We start from the raw sequence: 27,682 nt of genomic DNA, 5'->3' as shown, positions 1-27,682 counted from the left end.
TTTGTAGTTGTGTTTATTGTAGTACTAGTAGTGTTTGTAGTAGTGTTTATCGTAGTACTAGTAGAGTTTGTAGTTGTGTTTATTGTAGTACTAGTAGTGTTTGTAGTCGTGTTTATTGTAGTACTAGTAGTGTTTGTAGTTGTGTTTATTGTAGTACTAGTAGTGTTTGTAGTCGTGTTTATTGTAGTACTAGTAGTGTTTGTAGTTGTGTTTATTGTAGTACTAGTAGTGTTTGTAGTAGTGTTTATTGTAGTACTAGTAGAGTTTGTAGTTGTGTTTATTGTAGTACTATTAGTGTTTGTAGTCGTGTTTATTGTAGTACTAGTAGTGTTTGTAGTCGTGTTTATTGTAGTACTAGTAGTGTTTGTAGTAGTGTTTATTGTAGTACTAGTAGTTTGTAGTTGTGTTTATTGTAGTACTAGTAGTGTTTGTAGTCGTGTTTATTGTAGTACTAGTAGTGTTTGTAGTCGTGTTTATTGTAGTACTAGTAGTGTTTGTAGTTGTGTTTATTGTAGTACTAGTAGTGTTTGTAGTAGTGTTTATTGTAGTACTAGTAGTGTTTGTAGTAGTGTTTATTGTAGTACTAGTAGAGTTTGTAGTTGTGTTTATTGTAGTACTAGTAGTGTTTGTAGTAGTGTTTATTGTAGTACTAGTAGTGTTTGTAGTCGTGTTTATTGTAGTACTAGTAGTGTTTGTAGTAGTGTTTATTGTAGTACTAGTAGTTTGTAGTAGTGTTTATTGTAGTACTAGTAGAGTTTGTAGTTGTGTTTATTGTAGTACTAGTAGTGTTTGTAGTCGTGTTTATTGTAGTACTAGTAGTGTTTGTAGTTGTGTTTATTGTAGTACTAGTAGAGTTTGTAGTAGTGTTTATTGTAGTACTAGTAGTGTTTGTAGTAGTGTTTATTGTAGTACTAGTAGTGTTTGTAGTTGTGTTTATTGTAGTACTAGTAGTGTTTGTAGTAGTGTTTATTGTAGTACTAGTAGAGTTTGTAGTAGTGTTTATTGTAGTACTAGTAGTGTTTGTAGTAGTGTTTATTGTAGTACTAGTAGTGTTTGTAGTTGTGTTTATTGTAGTACTAGTAGTGTTTGTAGTAGTGTTTATTGTAGTACTAGTAGAGTTTGTAGTTGTGTTTATTGTAGTACTAGTAGTGTTTGTAGTCGTGTTATTGTATTACTAGTAGTGTTTGCAGTTGTGTTTATTGTAGTACTAGTAGTGTTTGCAGTTGTGTTTATTGTAGTACTAGTAGAGTTTGTAGTTGTGTTTATTGTAGTACTAGTAGTGTTTGTAGTAGTGTTTATTGTAGTACTAGTAGTTTGTAGTTGTGTTTATTGTAGTACTAGTAGTGTTTGTAGTAGTGTTTATTGTAGTACTAGTAGTGTTTGTAGTCGTGTTTATTGTAGTACTAGTAGTGTTTGTAGTAGTGTTTATTGTAGTACTAGTAGTTTGTAGTAGTGTTTATTGTAGTACTAGTAGAGTTTGTAGTTGTGTTTATTGTAGTACTAGTAGTGTTTGTAGTCGTGTTTATTGTAGTACTAGTAGTGTTTGTAGTTGTGTTTATTGTAGTACTAGTAGTGTTTGTAGTAGTGTTTATTGTAGTACTAGTAGAGTTTGTAGTTGTGTTTATTGTAGTACTAGTAGTGTTTGTAGTCGTGTTTATTGTAGTACTAGTAGTGTTTGCAGTTGTGTTTATTGTAGTACTAGTAGTGTTTGTAGTTGTGTTTATTGTAGTACTAGTAGAGTTTGTAGTTGTGTTTATTGTAGTACTAGTAGTGTTTGTAGTAGTGTTTATTGTAGTACTAGTAGAGTTTGTAGTTGTGTTTATTGTAGTACTAGTAGTTTGTAGTTGTGTTTATTGTAGTACTAGTAGTGTTTGTAGTAGTGTTTATTGTAGTACTAGTAGTGTTTGTAGTAGTGTTTATTGTAGTACTAGTAGTGTTTGTAGTTGTGTTTACTGTAGTACTAGTAGTGTTTGTAGTAGTGTTTATTGTAGTACTAGTAGTGTTTGTAGTTGTGTTTATTGTAGTACTAGTAGTGTTTGTAGTCGTGTTTATTGTAGTACTAGTAGTGTTTGCAGTTGTGTTTATTGTAGTACTAGTAGTGTTTGTAGTTGTGTTTATTGTAGTACTAGTAGAGTTTGTAGTTGTGTTTATTGTAGTACTAGTAGTGTTTGTAGTAGTGTTTATTGTAGTACTAGTAGAGTTTGTAGTTGTGTTTATTGTAGTACTAGTAGTTTGTAGTTGTGTTTATTGTAGTACTAGTAGTGTTTGTAGTAGTGTTTATTGTAGTACTAGTAGTGTTTGTAGTAGTGTTTATTGTAGTACTAGTAGTGTTTGTAGTTGTGTTTACTGTAGTACTAGTAGTGTTTGTAGTAGTGTTTATTGTAGTACTAGTAGTGTTTGTAGTTGTGTTTATTGTAGTACTAGTAGTGTTTGTAGTAGTGTTTATTGTAGTACTAGTAGAGTTTGTAGTTGTGTTTATTGTAGTACTATTAGTGTTTGTAGTCGTGTTTATTGTAGTACTAGTAGTGTTTGTAGTCGTGTTTATTGTAGTACTAGTAGTGTTTGTAGTAGTGTTTATTGTAGTACTAGTAGTTTGTAGTTGTGTTTATTGTAGTACTAGTAGTGTTTGTAGTCGTGTTTATTGTAGTACTAGTAGTGTTTGTAGTCGTGTTTATTGTAGTACTAGTAGTGTTTGTAGTTGTGTTTATTGTAGTACTAGTAGTGTTTGTAGTAGTGTTTATTGTAGTACTAGTAGTGTTTGTAGTAGTGTTTATTGTAGTACTAGTAGAGTTTGTAGTTGTGTTTATTGTAGTACTAGTAGTGTTTGTAGTAGTGTTTATTGTAGTACTAGTAGTGTTTGTAGTCGTGTTTATTGTAGTACTAGTAGTGTTTGTAGTAGTGTTTATTGTAGTACTAGTAGTTTGTAGTAGTGTTTATTGTAGTACTAGTAGAGTTTGTAGTTGTGTTTATTGTAGTACTAGTAGTGTTTGTAGTCGTGTTTATTGTAGTACTAGTAGTGTTTGTAGTTGTGTTTATTGTAGTACTAGTAGAGTTTGTAGTAGTGTTTATTGTAGTACTAGTAGTGTTTGTAGTAGTGTTTATTGTAGTACTAGTAGTGTTTGTAGTTGTGTTTATTGTAGTACTAGTAGTGTTTGTAGTAGTGTTTATTGTAGTACTAGTAGAGTTTGTAGTAGTGTTTATTGTAGTACTAGTAGTGTTTGTAGTAGTGTTTATTGTAGTACTAGTAGTGTTTGTAGTTGTGTTTATTGTAGTACTAGTAGTGTTTGTAGTTGTGTTTATTGTAGTACTAGTAGTGTTTGTAGTAGTGTTTATTGTAGTACTAGTAGAGTTTGTAGTTGTGTTTATTGTAGTACTAGTAGTGTTTGTAGTCGTGTTATTGTATTACTAGTAGTGTTTGCAGTTGTGTTTATTGTAGTACTAGTAGTGTTTGTAGTTGTGTTTATTGTAGTACTAGTAGAGTTTGTAGTTGTGTTTATTGTAGTACTAGTAGTGTTTGTAGTAGTGTTTATTGTAGTACTAGTAGAGTTTGTAGTTGTGTTTATTGTAGTACTAGTAGTTTGTAGTTGTGTTTATTGTAGTACTAGTAGTGTTTGTAGTAGTGTTTATTGTAGTACTAGTAGTGTTTGTAGTCGTGTTTATTGTAGTACTAGTAGTGTTTGTAGTAGTGTTTATTGTAGTACTAGTAGTTTGTAGTAGTGTTTATTGTAGTACTAGTAGAGTTTGTAGTTGTGTTTATTGTAGTACTAGTAGTGTTTGTAGTCGTGTTTATTGTAGTACTAGTAGTGTTTGTAGTTGTGTTTATTGTAGTACTAGTAGTGTTTGTAGTAGTGTTTATTGTAGTACTAGTAGAGTTTGTAGTTGTGTTTATTGTAGTACTAGTAGTGTTTGTAGTCGTGTTTATTGTAGTACTAGTAGTGTTTGCAGTTGTGTTTATTGTAGTACTAGTAGTGTTTGTAGTTGTGTTTATTGTAGTACTAGTAGAGTTTGTAGTTGTGTTTATTGTAGTACTAGTAGTGTTTGTAGTAGTGTTTATTGTAGTACTAGTAGAGTTTGTAGTTGTGTTTATTGTAGTACTAGTAGTTTGTAGTTGTGTTTATTGTAGTACTAGTAGTGTTTGTAGTAGTGTTTATTGTAGTACTAGTAGTGTTTGTAGTAGTGGTACTGGTATGTGTGTGTATATGTATCTTTGTTGTACTATCGGTAGCATTAGTACCTTCATGTGGTGGTATTACTTCATCCAGTAGTTTTGGTTTCATTCTCTTCCAGATCTTCTTGATGATTCCCCTCAGCTCCTCGTTCTCCTGGTCAGGGTTACCTAGCAACAGTGAGCGGGGCCACATATAAGTTATGATGATGCTGCATTCAGGAACCATCGGAGTAATCAGGTCCTGTACACAGCTGAGATGTGAGTATGAAGGGAATCTGACGTATTCGACAATCGTGAACGCCACACTAATACACCAACATACGCTCATAATAATTTACTAATTTACATATATTCTACCATACGAACATATTAACATACTAACATACTAATATACGAATATAATTACATACTACCATACTAACATACTACCATATTAACACACTTACATACGACCATATTAACATACCATACTAACATACTACCATACTACCATATTAACATACTAACATACGAACATACTTACATACTAACATACGAACATACTAACATACTACCATATTAACATACTGACATATTAACACACTTACATACTAACATACTTACATACTACCATATTAACATACTAACATACGAACATATTAACATACTAACATACTAATATACTAATATAATTACATACTAATATACTAACATACTTACATACTACCATATTAACATACTAACATACGAACATATTAACATACTAACATACTAATATAATTACATACTAATATACTAACATTCTAACATACTAATATAATTACATACTAACATGCTAATACACTAATATACTTACATACTAGCATACTTATATACTTGCATACTAATATACTTGCATACTAATACACTAACATACTAATACACGAACATACTGAAATACTTTCTAAGTACAGACAGTGATTGTTTAGATTCTCAATAATAATATACTAAATACTTATTTGGCCAGTTTATCCAAATAACACCACAATGTGTTATCTCCACATGTAGACGTGAAAGATGTTGTTATATTTGAAACTCGGTCTTCATTCAGTCTTAATGCAGAGAACAATCAGATACCTTCAGTCTTGATCTTCAGAGCGGTGCGAACCAGAGCGAAGAGCGTGGCGTTAAAGGTCACCATCCCGTCAGCGTTCAGAGGCATGTTCATCGCTACGAGGCGCTGAGGAACAGGAAGAGGAACAGGAAGAGGAACAGGGAGAGGAACACGAAGAGGAGGAACAGGAAGAGGAAGAAGAGGAAGAGGAACACGAAGAGGAGGAACAGGAAGAGGAACACGAAGAGGAAGAACAGGAAGAGGAAGAGGAACACGAAGAGGAGGAACAGGAAGAGGAAGAGGAACAGGGAGAAGAGGAACAGGAGGAGGAACAGGAAGAGGAAGAGGAACAGGGAGAAGAGGAACAGGAGGAGGAACAGGAAGAGGAGGAGGAACAGGAAGAAGAGGAACAGGAAGAAGAGGAACAGGAAGAAGAGGAACAGGAAGAAGAGGAACAGGAACAGGAAGAAGTGGAACAGGAAGAGGAACACGAATAGGAACAGGAACAGGACGAAGAGGAACACGAAGAGGAGGAACAGGAAGAGGAAGATGAACAGGGAGAAGAGGAACAGGAAGAGGAAGAGGAGGAACAGGAAGAAGAGGAACAGGGAGAAGAGGAAGAGGAAGAAGAGGAACAGGAAGAGAAGGAACATGAAGAGGAACAGGAAGAAGAGGAACAGGAAGAGGAAGAGGAGGAACAGGAAGAGGAAGAAGAGGAACAGGAAGAAGAGGAACAGGGAGAAGAGGAACAGGAAGAGGAACAGGAACAGGAAGAAGAGGAACACGAAGAGGAGGAACAGGAAGAAGAGGAACACGAAGAAGAGGAACACGAAGAGGAGGAACAGGAAGAGGAGGAGGAGGAGGAAGAGGAACACGAAGAGGAGGAACAGGAAGATGAAGAGGAACAGGAAGAAGAGGAACACGAAGAGGAGGAAGAGGAAGAGGAGGAGGAACAGGAAGAGGAAGAGCAGGAGGAACAGGAAGAAGAGGAACACGAAGAGGAGGAACAGGAAGAGGAACAGGGAGAAGAGGAACAGGAAGAGGAAGAGGAGGAACAGGAAGAAGAGGAACAGGGAGAAGAGGAAGAGGAAGAAGAGGAACAGGAAGAGAAGGAACACGAAGAGGAACAGGAAGAAGAGGAACACGAAGAGGAACAGGGAGAAGAGGAACAGGAAGAGGAAGAGGAGGAACAGGAAGAGGAAGAAGAGGAACAGGAAGAAGAGGAACAGGGAGAAGAGGAACAGGAAGAGGAACAGGAACAGGAAGAAGAGGAACACGAAGAGGAGGAACAGGAAGAAGAGGAACAGGAACAGGAAGAAGAGGAACACGAAGAGGAGGAACAGGAACAGGAAGCGGAGGAGGAAGAGGAACACGAAGAGGAGGAACAGGAAGATGAAGAGGAGGAGGAACAGGAAGAAGAGGAACACGAAGAGGAGGAAGAGGAAGAGGAGGAGGAACAGGAAGAAGAGGAACACAAAGAGGAGGAACAGGAAGAGGAAGAGGAGGAGGAACAGGAAGACGAACAAGAACCGGAACAGGAAGAGGAAGAAGAGGAACAGGAACACAAAGAGGAACAGGAAGAAGAGGAACAGGAACAGGAACCGGAAGATGAACAAGAACCGGAACAGGAAGAGGAAGAGGAAGAAGAGCAGGAGAGGTGTTTTATCTGACTGGACTATGTTCACATATTATGGGATGTCAGTGTGTCTTTAATCTACTGACACAGATAACTTCACTAACTAACTATCTGACAGCTTCTTTACAAATTAAGATGTTTTCACACAAAACAAACTATTTCCACTATTCTTTTTACAATCAATGAATCATGAGCTGACTAATCCAAAAGATGAATTAATTAAGAGTTCAAAATGAGCTCCAGCAGTAAAATCCTGATGTTACATGAATGAATGAACATCAATCATTTAAAGTTGTAATATACAGTACATTTCAGTTGTATAGCCTGATATGAATACAAGTACAGGACACACGTCAGAGCCCTGTGGGACACCCAGAATAATTCACCATCAAGTTGACATTAGATTGTTCCTTCATATGAGTTTTTACAACACCTAAAGTATTTATATATATATATATATATTTTACCTTACAAGCCACTCTGTGAGGACAGAGCTTCCCAAAACCCAGAGGAGGCTGGATCCTCCTGAGCAGAGCCACAACGTCCAGGTGCTTTATACGACCCCTGAAGGAAGAGAACATACTACAATAACGAGTAAAACTGCAACATAATAACAGAACAAAACAAAATACAATCTGATGTCATCTGAGCCACAACGTCCAGGTGTTCTATACCACAGGAAGTATTCAAGTACATAAGTAAAAGTAGCACAATATCAAAATACAATACAATATCAAAATATCAAAACTACTGAATTCAAAATTTTGCATCCTGAAATATTAGCAACAAAAAACCCTGCTTCCAGTCTTTGTGCTAAGCTAGGCTAGCAGTATACCTCTTCTTCCAGTCTTTGTGCTAAGCTAGGCTAGCAGTTTCCCCCTGCTTCCTGTCTTTGTGCTAAGCTATGCTAGCAGTTTACCAAGCAGTTTTGACTTCAATCACTGATGTTAAAAACCACAAACAAGCCAGAAATCTAGGTGTAGTTATGGATTCAGACCTCAACCTGAACAGCCTCATCAAGACAATCACAAGATCAGCCTCCTATCACCTGAAGAATATATCAAGGATTAGAGGACTTATGTCTCAACAGGTAAAACGTGTCCACGCATTTATCTTCAGCAGACTGGACTACTGTAACGGTGTGTTTACAGGTGTTGGGAACGTAAAGGAGCGTGTTTGGGTTATCAGCATCTAAGAAACTGAATTCTTGACATCAATAGAATTATTAATGTCAGTAACAATTATTAATGATTATTAATAATAACGGGCACCACCCTGCGAGCAGGGACCAATAACCAAACGATAAAACTAAGTCTCATAATTAGTGTTCAATCATAATGTCAGTAGTCCGAGTACTATTACACATTCAGTGTGACAGTGAAGGGTTAAGTTCGAGCACAGACCACATATACAGTTATTATCACAATACATGCACAAAGTAACCACAGACAGCTGCTCTTTAAAGTATAACAGAGTTTATTACGTTATAATACCAATGATCTAGTCAACTAATATCAAAACTAACAACAATACATTCATGAGCACGCTATCTAAAATCAACAGAAAAGAGGGGGGAGTGTGTGTGTGTGTGTGTGTGTGTGTGTGTGTGTGTGTGTGTGTGTGTGTGTGTGTGTGTGTGTGTGTGTGTGTGTGTGAGCAAACGGGGGGGAGCGAGGGAACAGCTCAGTGACGTGTGACGTAGTTGGGACGTGGTGACGTCTCTCATGCGTGAGACCCAAAATGGCGGATAGCCAACAGGAGACCCGGTGTCTACACGTGCTGGTAGCTGTTTAGCACGTAGCTACATTAGCTCAAAGCTATATGTGTGTGTGAGTTAGTAAAAGGGAAAGGAACAAAACAAAATGACATAAAAGAAGCGATTACAATCCTCTGCGCCGCGTAGGAGTCCTGAAGGTTGCTCTCTCAGCCCGGGGAGAGACCAGCGACTCTTTGTCTCAGCCGGCGGTTCTGACCTCCTGAACTGATGAGAAGCAGCTCTGACCTCACTGGGCGGCTCGCTCAACAGATCACAGGAGCACGGAATACACGCTACTTCTACACAACCCCTACGATCTCAGCCATCGTTAGTGTCGGCGATTATTAAGCATACACCTCGTTATAAAGATGAACGGTACTTTAAGCACGTAAACAAGATCAAATGAACACAAATGAACTCTCTGTAACTCTGCCCAGACTCTGTGTTGCCTTACGGTACGATGCGATGGTGGTGATGGAGGAGAGTCTTCTGGGGGGTTTCTTCGGAGCTTCAGTGGGCTCGTGCAGCGGCGTCGGAAGCCGCGTGTCTCTCGGTGAGAAGGCGTCGCTGTCGTCTGGAGACGGGAGTTTCGCGTCCTTATGGCCGGAGCAGACGAGGCGTTTGGTGGAGAGTGGAGAGTGGAAGCTCTCCGTCTCTCGTTCTGAAGAAGTCTGCTTCTTCACTTCTGCAGGATTAAAAGGGTTCGCTTCGTGGATGCGAACAAAGATAAAATAGACAGTTTGGTGAATTCGGCCAGCGAATATAAACTGTTAACGTAGGATTTTGGTTAAAAGGAGGAACAACGTTGATGTGCCTCCTGTTACCCCGGAGGGATCGGTGGAAAAAGCGTTGGCGTGCTCCCTAGCTCGACGGAGGTCGAGGGGAAAAAGCATTGAGGTGGAGCTGCAGGCGGTTTTGTAGAACGGTGGCTGAACCACAGGGGTCCTGGTGCCGTCTTGGCTCTCGGCCAATGAGATTGCAGCGGTGCATTCAGGTGACTTCAGGAACCATAGTTTTTTTGGGGGGGGGGAATTCACACCCTAATGTGAAATTCCTTCAGAGGAGGTTTGCTCTCATCAAACCAGAAATCAGGATGAAACCTTTGCTTGCAAAAGGGAAGACCTGACTCTCTTTGTCTCACAGCACATGTTGAAGCCATATGGTCAGATCCCAACACAGGTCTCTGTAACGAGTCCTCACTAAGACCAGGAGGGTGGATCACATCACTCCAGTTCTGAGGTCTTTGCACTGGCTTCCTGTCCAACAAAGACTTGACTTTAAAATCCTGCTGTTGGTTTACAAAGCACTGAATGGTTTAGGGCCAAAATACATCTCTGATCTGCTGCTACCTTATGAACAGTGTTAGATCCTGGTATACTTCTGGCCCGATACGGGGCTACTTACTGACTCAGCTCTCTATTGAAAGATTGTCGAGCTGGTGTTCTTGCGAGGGAACTCGCCTGGCTCTTCTAACTGCCGTTACTCCCGACGTCTACCCTGCTTCCTCCGGTCTGAGTGCACTCGGTCGAGGGGCCACCCTGACCCCGGGCGCTCCTACCGGTCGCGTCGGTTATGGCAGCTTCCCTCTTATGGATCCGTGCTCTTGGTAAATGCCAGGTTAGGTTTTAACGGCTAGGATCACTTCTAAAACCGTAAGGGGTTGTTAAGTGGATTCGGTCTCTAGGATAACCTTACAGAACTCAGTTGTTAGACATACAATGGATTTAACTTTTTACTGCCACGAGGAACTTTTTACTACTTGAGCAAATAAATGCACTTGAGAAATTTGCTTTAAATGCAGATTACATATTTATTGCAGGTTATATTTAGTTAGTTAGCAAGGGTTAAGCTACAGCTCACATAAAATGTTACTACACTTCATTCGTTAATTAAATTTTCTTCTTAGATTATACTCATTAGTTTTAGATGCCGAGACGGCTCGGTTGGAGCTGGATCTTCAAAGGTTCGATGAAAAGGTTCTTTTGGAGTTGTTAGGAGCGAAGGTCCGGCCGGACCCTCGGTCCTCCTGCTCTGCAGCGGAGTCCGTTCAGCAATCTTTGATCTTGTTAAAGTTGAGCAGGGAGGATAGGTGGTTCTTCGTCTTTCAATCTCTGCTCATAGAAGGGCCGTCTTCTGCTTTCGTCTTTTCCTCTTTCTTCATTCTTCATTCCTTCTTTCTTTTCTCGTCTTTCTTCCTTCTCACTTGGTTTTCGGTCTCGCTTCTCTCTTGCTTCTCGCGTCTTCTTCTCTCTTCTTTCTCGCTTCTCGATTCGTTTCTTCTTTCTTTTCTTCATTCTTGAGCAAAGACAAAGTCCACCGCTGCGTCTGTAGAGCGAAGTCCAGGGTCCTCTCAGGTGGAGCACTAGGATGGCTCTTACGACGTTATCCTCTCGTCTGTTAGTGTGTTACTTCTTTTATAACACTTTTGGGCTGCCTCTCGCGTCTCTCCCCCCTCTTCCTCAACACGTCCTCCCTCAGCCCGTGATTAACATGACATCATTGATTTGGTGCATGTGCTTCGAAAAGTACCTAACTTTTGTGTGTGTGTATGAGGAAATCACCCCAACTTCCCTGTCTGGGCGCTTACTCAATCAAGCTCTGCGTGTGTCTGGGTGTTCAACATCTGTTGCACTTCCCCTTTTCCTACACTCACACATTTCTAACACAGATTAGTGATCATAATCACAGTTACAGTTGTTATAATCAGTTACAGTTCTTATAATCAGTTTACTTAGTACACATTTGCTTATAAAATGATTATTGATCTCATCCTTCATCATTATTGTGCATCATTATTTGTCTTTTCTTCTCAACCACCATTATTTCCCCATCCCTTGAAGCCAACACTCAGCTTACTTCCTCTTTCTCCGTACTTTCTACACTCAGACTGCACTATACTCAGATACACATATTATTATTATTATCAGGTTTACATTTGTTAAATCAAATGTGTTAAAGATTCGTTATGTAACGATCATACACTTTATCTTTCGATTACACTTTAACTATTTAAGTATATGCTTTATGCTTTTTATATCCTGACCTTCCCCTGATCGTGTAGTATGTTTTCGAGGCAGCTCTCGTGAGCTCAACTCTTCTCGACAGAGAAGATAGTTTTTGGGGGGGGAATTCACACCCTAATGTGAAATTCCTTCAGAGGAGGTTTGCTCTCATCAAACCACAATCAGGATGAAACCTTTGCTTGCAAAAGGGAAGACCTGACTCTCTTTGTCTCACAGCACATGTTGAAGCCATATAGTCAGATCCCAACACAGGTCTCTGTAACGAGTCCTCACTAAGACCAGGAGGGTGGACCACATCACTCCAGTTCTGAGGTCTTTGCACTGGCTTCCTGTCCAACAAAGAATTGACTTTAAAATCCTGCTGTTGGTTTACAAAGCACTGAATGGTTTAGGGCCAAAATACATCTCTGATCTGCTGCTACCTTATGAACCATCCCGACCCCTCAGGTCGTCTGGGACCGGTCTACTTTCTGTTCCCAGAGTCAGAACTAAACATGGAGAAGCAGCTGTTGGGCTCTGGCATATGGCTTAAACATGTGCTGTGGACAAAGACAATCAGGCCTTCGCTTTTTCAAGCAAAGGTCTCATCCTGACTTGTAGTTTGAGGAGAGCAAAGGGATTTCACACTCAGGTGTGAATTCCCCCCCCCCAAATAACCATGGTAACCGCGGCAATCTCATTGGCCGAGAGCCAAGAGACCCCAGGACCCCTGTGGTTCGACCTCTGTTGTATAAAACTATCTGCTGCCCCCACTTCTATGCTTTTTCCAACTCTCCCTCCGGGGTTAACAGGAGGCACACACCGCTCTCCTCGCCCGGACCCCCCCCCTGTCCAGGCCACAGAGAATCCAGCTTTTTCCCGTCGACCTCCGTCGAACAGGGAGCACACCACGCTCTCTTCGCTCGGACACCCCCGTCCAGGCCACAGAAGAACCAGCTTTCCCCCCACGAGGGAGCCCCTCGAACCCTCATCAAACCCTGTCAGGTCACGAGCCATTTCGCTGGACGAAACAGCCCGCGATAACGAATCTGCATCAGCATTCGTTCAGTGCTTTCTGCTTCTTTTTATTTTGTGCACAAACCGGCACAGAGGAGCCGACGAAGCCTCGCTCCTCTCCTGACCGATGATTACCGGGAGACCTACGGACCACGTCGTCTCAGCCGAAGTTAAACTGTCCTCCCTGCAGCGAGGACAGATCACGTCTGCGTTTGCTCCCGAGCCACGCCAACGGACCGAAGCCGCACCAGCAACGCCGTGCGACACACAGCGCCCGCTGCAAAGCCGCGCTGCAAGCAGCCCCCCCCCTGTCCCCCTTCCCGACGAGGAAGACGGACCACTTTGCCACAAACACTTCCACGTTGCAACGAAGCATCTACAAGTAAGGTTCTTGGCATTTGGGCATAGCTTAGCTTAAATTAACTTAAGTTTAATTCAGGCCATTCATTTATATGTTGATATTCCCGTGTTTTTGTTGTTTAAATTACTGTCGCGTGATATCGAGATATTACGCAACTCCTCGCGGACGAGAGAAGCTCCGCTGTATTTGTGTATTAACTGTGACTGTTTGCTTGGATTTATTTGATTTCTTTTCATTGGTTTTACGACACTTCGTGTAGTATTCTCTGCTCATTAAATCAGCTCTGTGAGTGAAGTGTGGAATCTCGGCTATCGTACATAACTGCTGGCAGTTCTACCGACAACGGCACGTTATGTACGATACGCCAGGCACCCCCATTATCACTACAACGCGGACAGCACGCAGAAGCTTGATTCATGACCCCCACCTTTGCTCTCTCTTTCTTCTCTCTGCCCCGGGAGAAACCCCATTGAAACGATCGCCTCACATCACGTGCTGCCCAGGCACACGTGAATTACATACAGCAGCCCCATTCTGCCATTTTGTCCGGGTCCCTCGACTCCGCCATCTTTGTAGTTTTTAGCTGTAGTTCTTAAGGCCCCTCCCCTTTGGCCAGCGTCACTCGACGCCGCCATCTTTGTAGTCTTTAGCGTAGCTGTAAGACTCCTTCCTGTTCACCCACAGACACACACATACACACACAGACATACACCCTCATCCATTTTATTCATTCTTTAGTTTAGGCATATAAAATTGTATGATAACGTTTGTTGGTTGCAATATTAATTGATTTGATCATTTATTATTTTGATTCAATAAACTCTGTTATACTTTCAGGAGCAGTCGTCTGTGATTACTTGTGCATATGTATTTGATAAGACTGTATGTAGTAGCCTGTGCTCGAACTTAAAACCCTTCACTGTCACTGAATGTATAGTCATACGCAGACATTATGAGTGACTACTAATTATGAGACTTAGTTTTATCGTTTGGTTATTGGTCCCTGTTCGCAGGGTGGTGCCCCGTTTATATTAATAATCATTAATAATTGTTACATACATCAATAATTCTATTGATGTCAAGAATTCAGTTTCTTAAATGCTGATAACCCAAACACGCTCCTTTAGATCCCAACATAATGGTGCCCCGTGTGAGGCTACGTTATTCCAGTTCTGTTACAGTATATATGCACAGTAATCCATAATTATTTTTGAATAATTAATTTTCCAAAAAAATATTTTTTCCGAAATTTTTTTTTTTTTCTTCTTTTGAATGATCCAAATTCCTGGAACTTATTTCCCAAAATAGGTAGGCTTTGATCTTCAAAATCTTGTCTTATTGTAATTAAATTTTTGATTTTAAATCCAGATTTTTAATCTTAATCTTTAATTCCCTTCTCGAAATTTTATTTCGTTTCCAGGTTTAATTATTCGTTTCATTTCTTAAAACTAACAGCCAGCTGTGTAGTAGATTTGATTGTTTATTTGTAATACCTTGCTTGCTTTCTTAAATCCCTCAAAGAAGTTACACACAGCTGTCACAGGCCCAAAGTGCTAAACCACATTAGCATTTTCGCACCTCTGGCTGCAAAGCAGTAGTGATACCTCAGAGCAGCAACAGTAGAAACGTAAGTCACAGAGCTAGACATTTCACTGTGCGCCTGCATGAACCGTAACACTAACAGTAATTAACATCGAACAGTAGAAATCCTAAGTTACAGAACTAGACATTTCACTGAGAACCGTAAACACTAACAGTTTCCGTTCTAACACTAGGGAATTAACAACCACTGGGAGCCGTGTTCATTAGAGAGAATGAGCAACGAGAAATCCCCCATTCCTGGAGCTGTAGCTCCAGAAGACACCGCATTACGAGATGCGGTGGCTGATGTCCTCGGACTCACAGCAAAGGAAAGAGAGTACTTTGCAAAATACACTGCTGTCCTATGCGACGAGCAATTAGAGCAGCTGGTGGCTTATGTAAATAACCCAGCAGGTAACAGAGAGCGCCTGATTCAGGACGTAATCGGCGAAATACTGCTCATCTACCATCAGAAAATGCAGCTGCAAGCTGCCCGAACCCGGGCACAGAGCGACGAGCAGCAACGCGAGATCTGGACACTCCGAACAGAGGTTCAGGAGTTGTCACGTGACTGTAGAGTCCTACAGTCACAAAATAGTAGCCTGCGCAGTGACCTCAGAGAGGTCAACCTAGAACTCTCTAAAGCATCAGAGAGTGATGACAAACTGAAAGCGCTTCAAGGTGTTCCAGCAACCCCGGTAGGTACTGCTACCCCCTATCGAGCCTTTCAGCCCAGTCATTTCTTGGTCTCGGCTCCCTCATTCCCCGAGACCCGAACCACCTTGCATTTCTTGAAAACGCTTTCCCCAACCAGGAGGAGAGAGGACCAACACCAGGTCCTAGTCGGCCCAGGTGGCTTCAAACCCACCTCAGGCGAACGCAATCCTCCACGCAGTTCACGCGCGCGACAAGAACTGACCCCATCCCCCTCAGGGAGGGAGGATGATAGTCGTTACCACCATCGCGAGTATGGAGACTCGGACGGCCCAGGCCCCATCAACCTGGGAGGCCTGCGAACTCGACAGATCGAGTCTCTGGCAAAAGACGTAGAGCGCTTCAATCCCGATAATCACGACTCGAGCATCGATGACTACCTAAGGGAGATCGATCGCTGCCTCCTCGACCTATCGTGCGAAAAGCTAAAGCTAGTGTGGAAAACCACTGCGCGAAGCGTCCACGCTTTCATTGAAACGCTCCAGCCGAGCATCCGCGACCGCTATTCATCCCTTTGTCACGCCCTTAGGGAGGAGTACTCCCTGTACACCGACCCAGCTTCTGCCACCCTCGGCGCCTTTGCCATTTCCCAGGAAAGGCTAGAGTCTCCGAGAGACTACTTCAGGCGCTTGAGATCTGCGTACTTCCAAGGACGTAACGCCCCAGGTCTAGAAGAAGACCATGCCTTCAAGTCGCTATTCTTGCACAATCTCCACGACAACGTGAGATACGCTGTTACTATGCACTGCAGAACGAGTAACCTCACCATGCCAGAGATTAGGAAGTACGCGCAACTTGCATGGGAGACACGCGGCCGGCCGACAAATCGGTACGAAGACACCGCCATAGTCTTAGGCATCCAACAGTCGAGCGACTCCGACCTAGCGTCGGAAGACGACGAGAGGACTTGGCCTAGCGAGCCCTTGTCACCCCCGAGGAACCAACGACCCTGGCGGTCGAAAGACCAACGGAACCAGGGGGGTGAAAGACGCCCTCAAGGGCAACACATCAGGTAACGCTGACTCGCAGCCCACCTGACTAAGCCGAGTGACCTTTCCCCCTGCTGCCACGTCGACATGGTAGGGGGGGGGAAGAGAACTCAGCACACTTCCGGAAACGACCACTCCCAATTTCGCACCTCGTTCTTCAACCTTCTTGGGCGACCTTGTTCGCAAAGGCAATGCCCGTTATGTATATATCTATACATATTCTTCAGTCTTACTGGGGGGTCATAACACTCTTGCTCTACCCGACTCCGGGTCAGAAACGAGCCTCATGTGTTCCCCCAACCTTTTCGCATACACCTCTAGGGTGCCACAACCTTAGAGGCCCTTTCGAGCACCCTAGCTCGTAAGATCTTTCGCCAACTAAGCCTTCTTCTCCTGCTCTGTCAGCATGAGCCACCTCCAGCTTGTTCAACGAAGCCACCGCCTTCTTTCAGCCGAGTCATCGCCCGGGCCTGTCAAGTCGCCAGTGCCGTAGGTAACTGAACTTGACCTGTGCGCCGGACCTGTCTCCATCTCTCATTAGGAGGGTGGGGGGAGGGAGATATCACCAGCCCGTCATGACACACTCCAGAGTGAAACTGTTCGCGACGTTTCCCTGAGTGCTGACGGTAACGTGGGGATATCCGCCCTCGCCACTTGAACAGCGCGAGGGGGGTGGGATCTCTGACAACAGAAACTTAGAGAGATGCACTTCACAGGAAGTACACTCTAATCTCGCCAGTGCCGAAACCAACCGGCAGAATGGCGGCTTACTATTGACTACTGACGTTTAACTGCATGCTTCAACTCACCCTGTAGACATGCACTAACCGCTAACACAGCCTACTTCAACCAGAACAGTTGCATGACCTGACAAATCATTGTGACTGTAAACTGATGCTCCACGCTCATAGAGAACCCTTTGCATGCTTTATAGACTCTACCAGAAGTAACCAGAGAAGACATAACCTCTGCCGTAGCAGTCAGATTTAACCCAGGACCTCATCCGAGAAGGCTCAGCTGTCAACAGCTGGAGCAGCGAGAGACCAGCCTAGCTAGTCACACTAGCCGTGCTAACGAAATCCGTAAATCTGCTACCACTACTGTTATGCAACCCTCACAGGTACCTCTGGCCTATAGTCTTGGCAACGCAACTCCAATATCGATAGATTCTAAAACTTAGACACAGGACTCGCTCTAAATCTACCGATCAGAGAGAGATAGACGCACATATCATGTACCAATAGATCCAGAAGCGACAGACTAACTGGATTCCCTCCTATTCGTAACACCACGTAGCCAACCTACGACTGCTCCGCCGACGGACTCCAGTCCTGTCTAGGAGCTGAACCAGTAACCACTGTTTGCCCCTCACCTGCTTCTTGTCTTTCTATTCTTTCCTTCTCTCTCTTTTGTGTTTTGTTTTGTTTATTTGGGTTGTTACTTTCTTTGACACTGTGCCACAATGCTAGAATATCACAACATCATAATAGCGATTGAATTATTTGGGAATAATGTTTTGCTCACCTATGATTTGAATTGTGTATGATAGTAGATGTAGGTAGAAGTAGTTAAAGTCATCTGCCCAGATGCCACCTTAGTCATCTGCCCAGATGCCAATGAACTCTGAACTTGAACACCATGAACTTGACCACTATGAACCTTGAACTCTATGAACAATGAACACTGCCTGTTTTAACCACTGCTTTTGGTCTCAGGAACACTTGGACTGTCTCACCTCTTCAGGTTTCCCCACCACATGGATGCACATGCCAGCCCTTGGTTTGCTCTAAAGACCGAAGCCAACATCTCGCTCTTCAGAACAAAGGGGGGATGTTGGGCTCTGGCATATGGCTTAAACATGTGCTGTGGACAAAGACAATCAGGCCTTCGCTTTTTCAAGCAAAGGTCTCATCCTGACTTGTAGTTTGAGGAGAGCAAAGGGATTTCACACTCAGGTGTGAATTCCCCCCCCCCAAATAACCATGGTAACCGCGGCAATCTCATTGGCCGAGAGCCAAGAGACCCCAGGACCCCTGTGGTTCGACCTCTGTTCTATAAAACTATCTGCTGCCCCCACTTCTATGCTTTTTCCAACTCTCCCTCCGGGGTTAACAGGAGGCACACACCGCTCTCCTCGCCCGGACCCCCCCCCTGTCCAGGCCACAGAGAATCCAGCTTTTTCCCGTCGACCTCCGTCGAACAGGGAGCACACCACGCTCTCTTCGCTCGGACACCCCCGTCCAGGCCACAGAAGAACCAGCTTTCCCCCCACGAGGGAGCCCCTCGAACCCTCATCAAACCCTGTCAGGTCACGAGCCATTTCGCTGGACGAAACAGCCCGCGATAACGAATCTGCATCAGCATTCGTTCAGTGCTTTCTGCTTCTTTTTATTTTGTGCACAAACCGGCACAGAGGAGCCGACGAAGCCTCGCTCCTCTCCTGACCGATGATTACCGGGAGACCTACGGACCACGTCGTCTCAGCCGAAGGTAAACTGTCCTCCCTGCAGCGAGGACAGATCACGTCTGCGTTTGCTCCCGAGCCACGCCAACGGACCGAAGCCGCACCAGCAACGCCGTGCGACACACAGCGCCCGCTGCAAAGCCGCGCTGCAAGCAGCCCCCCCCCTGTCCCCCTTCCCGACGAGGAAGACGGACCACTTTGCCACAAACACTTCCACGTTGCAACGAAGCATCTACAAGTAAGGTTCTTGGCATTTGGGCATAGCTTAGCTTAAATTAACTTAAGTTTAATTCAGGCCATTCATTTATATGTTGATATTCCCGTGTTTTTGTTGTTTAAATTACTGTCGCGTGATATCGAGATATTACGCAACTCCTCGCGGACGAGAGAAGCTCCGCTGTATTTGTGTATTAACTGTGACTGTTTGCTTGGATTTATTTGATTTCTTTTCATTGGTTTTACGACACTTCGTGTAGTATTCTCTGCTCATTAAATCAGCTCTGTGAGTGAAGTGTGGAATCTCGGCTATCGTACATAACTGCTGGCAGTTCTACCGACAACGGCACGTTATGTACGATACGCCAGGCACCCCCATTATCACTACAACGCGGACAGCACGCAGAAGCTTGATTCATGACCCCCACCTTTGCTCTCTCTTTCTTCTCTCTGCCCCGGGAGAAACCCCATTGAAACGATCGCCTCACATCACGTGCTGCCCAGGCACACGTGAATTACATACAGCAGCCCCATTCTGCCATTTTGTCCGGGTCCCTCGACTCCGCCATCTTTGTAGTTTTTAGCTGTAGTTCTTAAGGCCCCTCCCCTTTGGCCAGCGTCACTCGACGCCGCCATCTTTGTAGTCTTTAGCGTAGCTGTAAGACTCCTTCCTGTTCACCCACAGACACACACATACACACACAGACATACACCCTCATCCATTTTATTCATTCTTTAGTTTAGGCATATAAAATTGTATGATAACGTTTGTTGGTTGCAATATTAATTGATTTGATCATTTATTATTTTGATTCAATAAACTCTGTTATACTTTCAGGAGCAGTCGTCTGTGATTACTTGTGCATATGTATTTGATAAGACTGTATGTAGTAGCCTGTGCTCGAACTTAAAACCCTTCACTGTCACTGAATGTATAGTCATACGCAGACTATTGACATTATGAGTGACTACTAATTATGAGACTTAGTTTTATCGTTTGGTTATTGGTCCCTGTTCGCAGGGTGGTGCCCCGTTTATATTAATAATCATTAATAATTGTTACATACATCAATAATTCTATTGATGTCAAGAATTCAGTTTCTTAAATGCTGATAACCCAAACACGCTCCTTTAGATCCCAACACAGCGTTCAGTGTTTCTGCTCCACATATCTGGAACAAAGTCCCAGAAAGCTGCAGGTCTGCTGAGACCCTCAGCTCATTTAAATCAAGATTGAAGACTTTTCTGTTTGCTGCTGCCTTTAATTGAACCACATTCAAGGATATTAATACATTTCTGCATTTTACTGCTGTATTTTATTTCTTACACTGCTTTTAGTGTTACTAACTGTTTTTAATGTTACAATGAATGTCCTTAGTTGTCTTAAAATCTCTTTTCTTTTGCAGATGTTTTGATGCTTTTAATGGTTTTATGTGAATTACCTTGTTGTTGAAATGTGCTGAACAGATAAACTTGCCTTGCCTCTGCTTCCAGTCTTTGTGCTAAGCTAGGCTAGCAGTATACCTCTGCTTCCAGTCTTTGTGCTAAGCTAGTCTAAGAACAAACATACTTGGCCTCTGGATCGTATTCAGACCAGATCCTCTTGAACTCGTCCAGATGATGCGGCCCCAGAATCGACCAATCACGTGTTAGATAGTCAAAGTTGTCCATGATGACGGCGACGAATAGGTTAATGATCTGAAGGACACACAAGCAGTCAGAGTGTGTGTGTGTGTGTGTGCGCAGTGGTGTATAGTAACGAAGTAGAAATACTTCGTTTCTGTACTTCAGTCGTTTTTTTGGGTATCTGTACTTTACTCCTTATATTTCTGTTTACTTTTACTTTTACTTCACTACATTTTGCAAAGAAAACTGATACTTTGACTCCGATACATTTCCCCTGAAACCTTCGTTACTCGCTACAAAATCAAATCTATCTTCAGAAACAAAATGAATCCTGAGAGCAGCGTCGGGGACTGTGGTGGAACAGACTGCAAGCAGGTTTGTGAATCAGTGGTCCTAGCAGCAAGTTAAATCATTGGTGAATCACGTTAATGCACAATTACAAACGTGCTCTCAAAGCCGCGGTGTTTTGATTCCCAGTGATGTCCAGGATGCTACATGCTATAAGCTAGCGGGCGACTACATGAGTAGAGTTCCACACAGGACGGGTGGGATGAGGAGGTGGACGGTCAAACTAACACTGTGTTTCCTCCAGGAGGCCGCAGTTTGTGCCGTGTGTGAAACGAGAAGCCAATGTTGATTTATTTGTGACGTGACTTCCGCACTTAAGCAACGCCGCTTCCGTAGATATTTTAACGCAAACCACGATCTTTTCCTAAACCTAACGAAGTAGTTTCATAGAATTGTCTTTTGAAGATGAACAGGACATGTTTCAGTTTCAAGTAATGACTGGGTTGTTACTTTCGCTGCTGCTTTAGTATTGATCATGTTTTGATATTTGAGTCATGTTGTGGATGATCAGATGGAAAAGTAGATGCAAAAGTATACTTATGTACAATATATTATGTTGAACATTGTTGCTCCTGGATGGATCACAGCAACCCAATTATGTTCAATTATGTCCTTGGTCATGGTGCCACAGCACTTAAAGGAATAAACGTCATCATTCTCACAATTCTGACCCTTTGCTTTTTATGAACAGCATTTACTTGTACTTTTACTTTCAATACTTAAGTACATTTAATATCAGAAAATGACTTTTGATACTTAAGTACAATACATATCAGATACTTTAAGACTTTTACTCAAGTAGTATTCTAATAGGTGACTTTTACTGGAGTAGTTTTCCAGGAAGGTATCTTTACTTTTACTCAAGTATGCTTTTGAGTACTTTATACACCACTGTGTGTGTGTGTGTGTGTGTGTGTCTCACCAGAAAAGCACACAACATGAAGAAGCTGATAAAGTAAACGATGGCGAAGTTGCTTCCACAGCTGAACTCTTCTCCTGGTCCGTAGTCAGACTCTGGGTCACAGCGTTTACCTGGAAGACTGGCCAACATGATCTCCTGCCACGCCTCACCTGTCGCACACCTGCACACACACACACGTGATTATTTATTATAATATTTCATATTTCATTGAATAGTTCTTGAGAAATATTCGAATATAATATATAATAATGCCCCTGGATAATGTCTTTCAATATAATTCAATTGTCACAATCAGAGATGAAGACGAGGAAGAAGAGGAGGAAGAGGAAGAAGAGGATCTGACCTGAAGAGGAGGAGGACCGCCTGAGGAAATGTCTGGAAGTTGTTGTTTCTGTTGATCTGAGTGAGATCCTGCATCGCTACCTTCCCAAAGGTCTGATAGAGAGACAGAGTGAGAGACAGAGAGAGAGAGACAGAGAGAGACAGAGTGAGAGTGAGAGACAGAGTGAGAGACAGAGAGAGAGAGACAGAGAGAGACAGAGTGAGAGACAGAGTGAGAGACAGAGAGAGAGAGACAGAGAGAGTGAGAGTGAGAGACAGAGTGAGAGAGAGAGACAGAGAGAGACAGAGTGAGAGTGAGAGACAGAGTGAGAGTGAGAGACAGAGAGAGAGAGAGTGAGAGAGACAGAGACAGAGTGAGAGTGAGAGACAGAGAGAGAGAGACAGAGACAGTGAGAGTGAGAGAGACAGACAGAGACAGAGTGAGAGTGAGAGACAGAGTGAGAGTGAGAGACAGAGTGAGAGAGAGTGAGAGAGACAGAGACAGAGTGAGAGTGAGAGACAGAGAGAGAGAGACAGAGACAGAGAGAGTGAGAGAGACAGAGTGAGAGACAGAGACAGAGAGAGAGAGACAGCGACAGAGAGAGTGAGAGTGAGAGTGAGAGAGACAGACAGAGAGACAGAGAGAGAGACAGAGTGAGAGTGAGAGTGAGAGAGACAGAGACAGAGTGAGAGCGAGAGAGAGAGAGCGCGAGAGAGCGAGAGAGAGAGAGAGCGACAGAGAGAGAGAGAGAGAGAGAGCGACAGAGAGAGAGAGACAGAGACAGAGAGACAGAGACAGAGAGAGAGAGACAGAGAGAGAGAGAGAGAGAGAGAGAGAGAGAGAGAGCGAGAGAGAGAGAGAGAGAGACAGAGACAGACAGAGAGAGAGAGAGCGTGAGAGAGAGAGAGAGCGACAGAGACAGAGCGAGAGAGAGAGAGCGCGAGAGAGCGAGACAGAGAGAGAGCGTGAGAGAGAGAGAGAGAGACAGAGAGAGAGCGAGAGAGAGAGAGCGTGAGAGAGAGAGACAGAGAGAGAGCGAGAGATTTTTTTGATTTTACAAAAACATTTTATTTACATTTTTAAACTTTTACAATCAGTTCAACTTAAAGTGCAGCTGCGTTCAATCAATTATTTCATTAAAAATGGTGAACAACATGATACGTTATCATTTAAAACGGTTAAACAAATAAGGTCCAACAAACATAAACGTGTCTTTAATTGTCTGTAGGCTGAGATCTGACTCTCACTTAGTGCCCACTTTGTCCAGTTCTCTGTTCACTTTGTGAACTATTTTCTTGAGTCTGTATCCTTCCTGCTTCGTGAGACCTCCTCTGTCCTTGCTCCTCATGTGAGACCTGGCAGAGCTGGAGAGCTGCTCCTTGTCAGAGAGGTAGTCCTCCACTCTGACTCCTCTCACGTTCTTACTCCTCCTCAGAAACTCCTTGATCTCCTCCACGCTGTAGCCTCCAGAGCCCCGAGAGCTGCCAGCACCGTGTGTAGAGGGCTCACTGTTTACAGCAGAGTTCTCCTCCTGACTGGACTCAGAGTCCTCCCAACCGGACTCAGGGTCCTCTTCCGGCCTGGACTCACACTCGGCTGCTCCTCCACTTTCTGTAGTTGCCACTTTCTTGGCCTGTGAGCTTCCTCTGTCTCCTCTCTGTTTCCTCTTCAGCTGAGGGGCCTTGAGCTGCTCCTCGTCTGCTTCCATGGCCTCCTCCCCACCTGCCTCCACCTGTCCTCCAGTACTCTCCCTCACCTGCTGGACCTCACTTGCCCTGTCCTTCATTACCTCTTGTCCCCTACTTTTCCTCTCTTTTTTCGCCATTTGTACCCCACTTGTCCCCTCCTCCCTCACTTCCTGTGCTCCACTTGTTTCCTCAACCCTCACCTCCTTGGTCTCACTTGTTTCCTCAACCCTCACCTCCTTGGTCCCACTTGTTTCCTCAACCCTCACCTCCTTGGTCCCACTTGTTTCCTCAACCCTCACCTCCTTGGTCCCACTTGTTTCCTCAACCCTCACCTCCTTGGTCCCACTTGTTTCCTCAACCCTCACCTCCTTGGTCCCACTTGTTTCCTCAACCCTCACCTCCTGTAACCCGCTCGTCCCCTCCTCCTTTAGGGCGGGGCTACTGTGGGGCTACTGTGATTGACAGATGTTCACCTGTGTGAGCTCACCTGCATCCCGATGACGGCGTAGATGAAGAAGATCATGGCGATGAGCAGAGCGACGTACGGCAGCGCCTGAAGACAGACAGGAGGAGGTTAGACTGGTGCTCACATTGGCCCCGCCCCCAGTGTTAGCCCCGCCCCCGACCTGCAGTGATTTGATGAAAGTCCACAGCAGGGTACGAATCCCCTCCCCTTTACTCAGCAGCTTGACCAATCGCATCACTCGAAACAGACGAAAGAAGGTGATCGACACCCGAGAGCTGTCCTCCCCACTCTGAGAGACAGACAGGGAGACAGGGAGAGACAGGGAGACAGGGAGAGACAGCGAGACAAGGAGAGAGAAAGAGAGACAAGGAGAGAGAGAGAGAAGGAGAGCGAGAGAGAGAGACAAGGAGAGAGAGAGAGATATAGAGAGACAGGGAGAGAGAGAGAGAGACAAGGAGAGAGAGAGAGAGAGAGAGACAATGAGAGAGTGAGAGAGAGAGAGACAAGGAGAGAGAGAGAGAGAGAGAGAGACAAGGAGAGAGAGAGAGAAGGAGAGCGAGAGAGAGAGACAAGGAGAGACAGAGAGAGAGATATAGACAGGGAGAATCACGGAGACAAGGAGAGAGGGAGAGACAAGGAGATAGAGAGAGAGAGACAAGGAGATAGAGAGCGAGAGATAGAGAGAACGAGAGAACGAGAGAACGAGAGAGAGAGAGAGAGAGAGAGAGAGAGAATGAGATAGAGAGAGAGAGACAGGGAGACAAGGACAGAGGGAGTGACAAGGAGATAGAGAGATAGACAGGGAGACAAGGAGAGATGGAGAGACAAGGAGAGAGAGAGAGAGAGAGAGAGAGAGATACAAGGAGAGAGAGAGAGAGAGAGAGATACAAGGAGAGAGCGAGAGAGAGAGAGAGAGAGAGAGAGAGAGAGAGAGAGACAGGGAGACAAGGAGAGAGGGAGTGACAAGGAGATAGAGAGAGACAGAGAGAGAGAGTGATAGAGCGAGAGACAGAGAGAGAGAGAGACAGAGAGAGAGAGAGAGAGAGAGAGAGAGACAGAGAGAGAGACAGAGCGAGAGAGAGCGACGGAGAGAGAGAGAGCGATAGAGAGAGAGAGAGCAATAGAGAGAGAGCGAGAGAGAGAGAGAGAGAGAGAGAGAGAGAGCGATGGAGAGAGAGAGCGATAGAGAGAGAGCGATAGAGAGAGAGAGAGAGAGACAGAGAGACAGAGAGAGAGACAGAGAGAGAGAGCGATAGAGAGAGAGAGACAAGGAGATAGAGATAGAGAGCGAGAGAGACACAGGGAGATCATTAGCATAATTATTATTATCATCATTAATCACTGGTCATGTGACCTCAGTGTGAACTCAAACTTTACAAAATAAAACCAAGTAAAAAGCTGAAACAGAAATGTGTTGATGGAGATGTTTCCTCCAGTAGAACTCGTCTTGTAAAATATTCTATTCATATAATATTTTCATATATCATATGATATTAATGGTGTTTGTGTTGCGTTCGAGGACTCACACTGAACTCGGTGACCACGATGTCGACGACGCTGCCGACCACGATGAGAGCGTCAAAGGAATTCCAGGCGTCCACGAAGTAATGCTGCGGAGAAAAGAGCCATTAAACACCAGAGTCTTCATGGACCAGGACCAGGTCCTCAGAGACCAGGACCACGTCCTCATAGACCAGGACCACGTCTTCTTAGACCAGGACCTCAGAGACCAGGACCAGGTCCTCAGAGACCAGGACCACGTCTTCTTAGACCAGGACCACATCTTCTTAGACCAGGACCACGTCCTCTTAGACCAGGACCACGTCCTCTTAGACCAGGACCACGTCTTCTTAGACCAGGACCTCAGAGACCAGGACCAGGTCCTCAGAGACCAGGACCACGTCTTCTTAGACCAGGACCACATCTTCTTAGACCAGGACCACGTCCTCTTAGACCAGGACCACGTCCTCTTAGACCAGGACCACGTCCTCTTAGACCAGGACCACGTTCTCTTAGACCAGGACCCCGTCCTCATAGACCAGGACCCCGTCCTCATAGACCAGGACCACATCCTCATAGACCAGGACCACGTCTTCTTAGACCAGGACCCCGTCCTCTTAGACCAGGACCCCGTCCTCATAGACCAGGACCACGTCTTCTTAGACCAGGACCACGTCCTCTTAGACCAGGACCACGTCCTCTTAGACCAGGACCATGTCTTCTTAGACCAGGACCTCAGAGACCAGGACCAGGTCCTCAGAGACCAGGACCACGTCTTCTTAGACCAGGACCACATCTTCTTAGACCAGGACCACGTCCTCTTAGACCAGGACCACGTCCTCTTAGACCAGGACCACGTCCTCTTAGACCAGGACCACGTTCTCTTAGACCAGGACCCCGTCCTCATAGACCAGGACCCCGTCCTCATAGACCAGGACCACATCCTCATAGACCAGGACCACGTCTTCTTAGACCAGGACCCCGTCCTCTTAGACCAGGACCCCGTCCTCATAGACCAGGACCACGTCTTCTTAGACCAGGACTATTTATATTTGTGCTTTTAAAGTTTTCCAGCTCCAGTAGGAACCAATGGGCCACAGACAGGAAGTCAGACAGTATTAAGAGACGGACCAACGTGTTTTGATCAAACAAACAGGAAAGAGAGACTTTATTTGGGGACTTCTTTCAGCGCGGATGAATCCCCATGTGTTGCTCTCGAGAGTATTTGTATGTGTGATTGATGTGTTTAATTGGAGCTCGAGGAGACCTGAGAGGGTGCGTTTGTTTTGCTCACCCTGAGTCTGAGAGCCAGCAGCTTCAGCAGCATCTCTGCGGTGAAGAGTCCGGTGAACACCATGTTCAGGATGTCCATGATGTGGCTGAACTTCTTTGACTGTTCGTAGTGCTGCAGGACAGAAACACAGTCATCACTTCATCATACTTGTATTGGTATTCAGAGGAAACAGGAAGCAGGAAGAGAACGTGTTTACCTGAACAGCTAGAGTGACGGTGTTGAGCAGGATGAGCAGAAACATGATGTACTCAAATCCTGTGGAGTTGATGATGGACCAGAACTTATACTGGACCGGATTCTTTGGGATGTAAAGCTTCAGTGGCTGAGCCTTCAGAGCGAACTCAACACACTGACGCTGTGGAGACAGAGTTATTATGTACTACTGTACTAACAGAGTTATTATGTACTACTGTACTAACAGAGTTATTATGTACTACTGTACTAACAGAGTTATTATGTACTACTGTACTAACAGAGTTATTATGTACTACTTACTGTACTAACAGAGAGTTATTATGTACTACTGTACTAACAGAGTTA

The 27,682-nt window shown here is 44.1% G+C and overlaps 1 protein-coding gene across 1 annotated transcript in view; it reads right to left on the bottom strand.

Annotated features, from left to right (window-relative positions):
- Nucleotides 1-27,682, bottom strand: part of cacna1fb (calcium channel, voltage-dependent, L type, alpha 1F subunit) — a gene marked incomplete at its 3' end in the record, with an annotated part of 91,500 nt that overhangs the window by 12,564 nt on the left and 51,254 nt on the right. Inside the window, exons 29-39 of the mRNA XM_079273944.1 lie at nucleotides 27,339-27,497; nucleotides 27,143-27,253; nucleotides 25,875-25,958; nucleotides 24,509-24,637; nucleotides 24,370-24,435; nucleotides 22,216-22,307; nucleotides 21,873-22,032; nucleotides 20,547-20,674; nucleotides 7,344-7,440; nucleotides 5,264-5,366; nucleotides 4,235-4,336 (exon numbers count right to left, since the gene is read on the bottom strand). Coding sequence (XP_079130070.1) covers nucleotides 4,235-4,336; nucleotides 5,264-5,366; nucleotides 7,344-7,440; nucleotides 20,547-20,674; nucleotides 21,873-22,032; nucleotides 22,216-22,307; nucleotides 24,370-24,435; nucleotides 24,509-24,637; nucleotides 25,875-25,958; nucleotides 27,143-27,253; nucleotides 27,339-27,497 — 1,231 coding nt within the window. The remainder of the gene's footprint in view (nucleotides 1-4,234; nucleotides 4,337-5,263; nucleotides 5,367-7,343; nucleotides 7,441-20,546; nucleotides 20,675-21,872; nucleotides 22,033-22,215; nucleotides 22,308-24,369; nucleotides 24,436-24,508; nucleotides 24,638-25,874; nucleotides 25,959-27,142; nucleotides 27,254-27,338; nucleotides 27,498-27,682) is intronic.

The sequence above is a fragment of the Melanostigma gelatinosum genome (assembly GCF_949748355.1).
Source record: "Melanostigma gelatinosum genome assembly, chromosome: 8".
In the NCBI taxonomy this organism is placed as follows: domain Eukaryota; kingdom Metazoa; phylum Chordata; class Actinopteri; order Perciformes; family Zoarcidae; genus Melanostigma; species Melanostigma gelatinosum.
The sequence above is the reverse complement of the archived record's forward strand: the minus strand, read 5'-3'. Positions and strand labels throughout refer to the sequence as shown.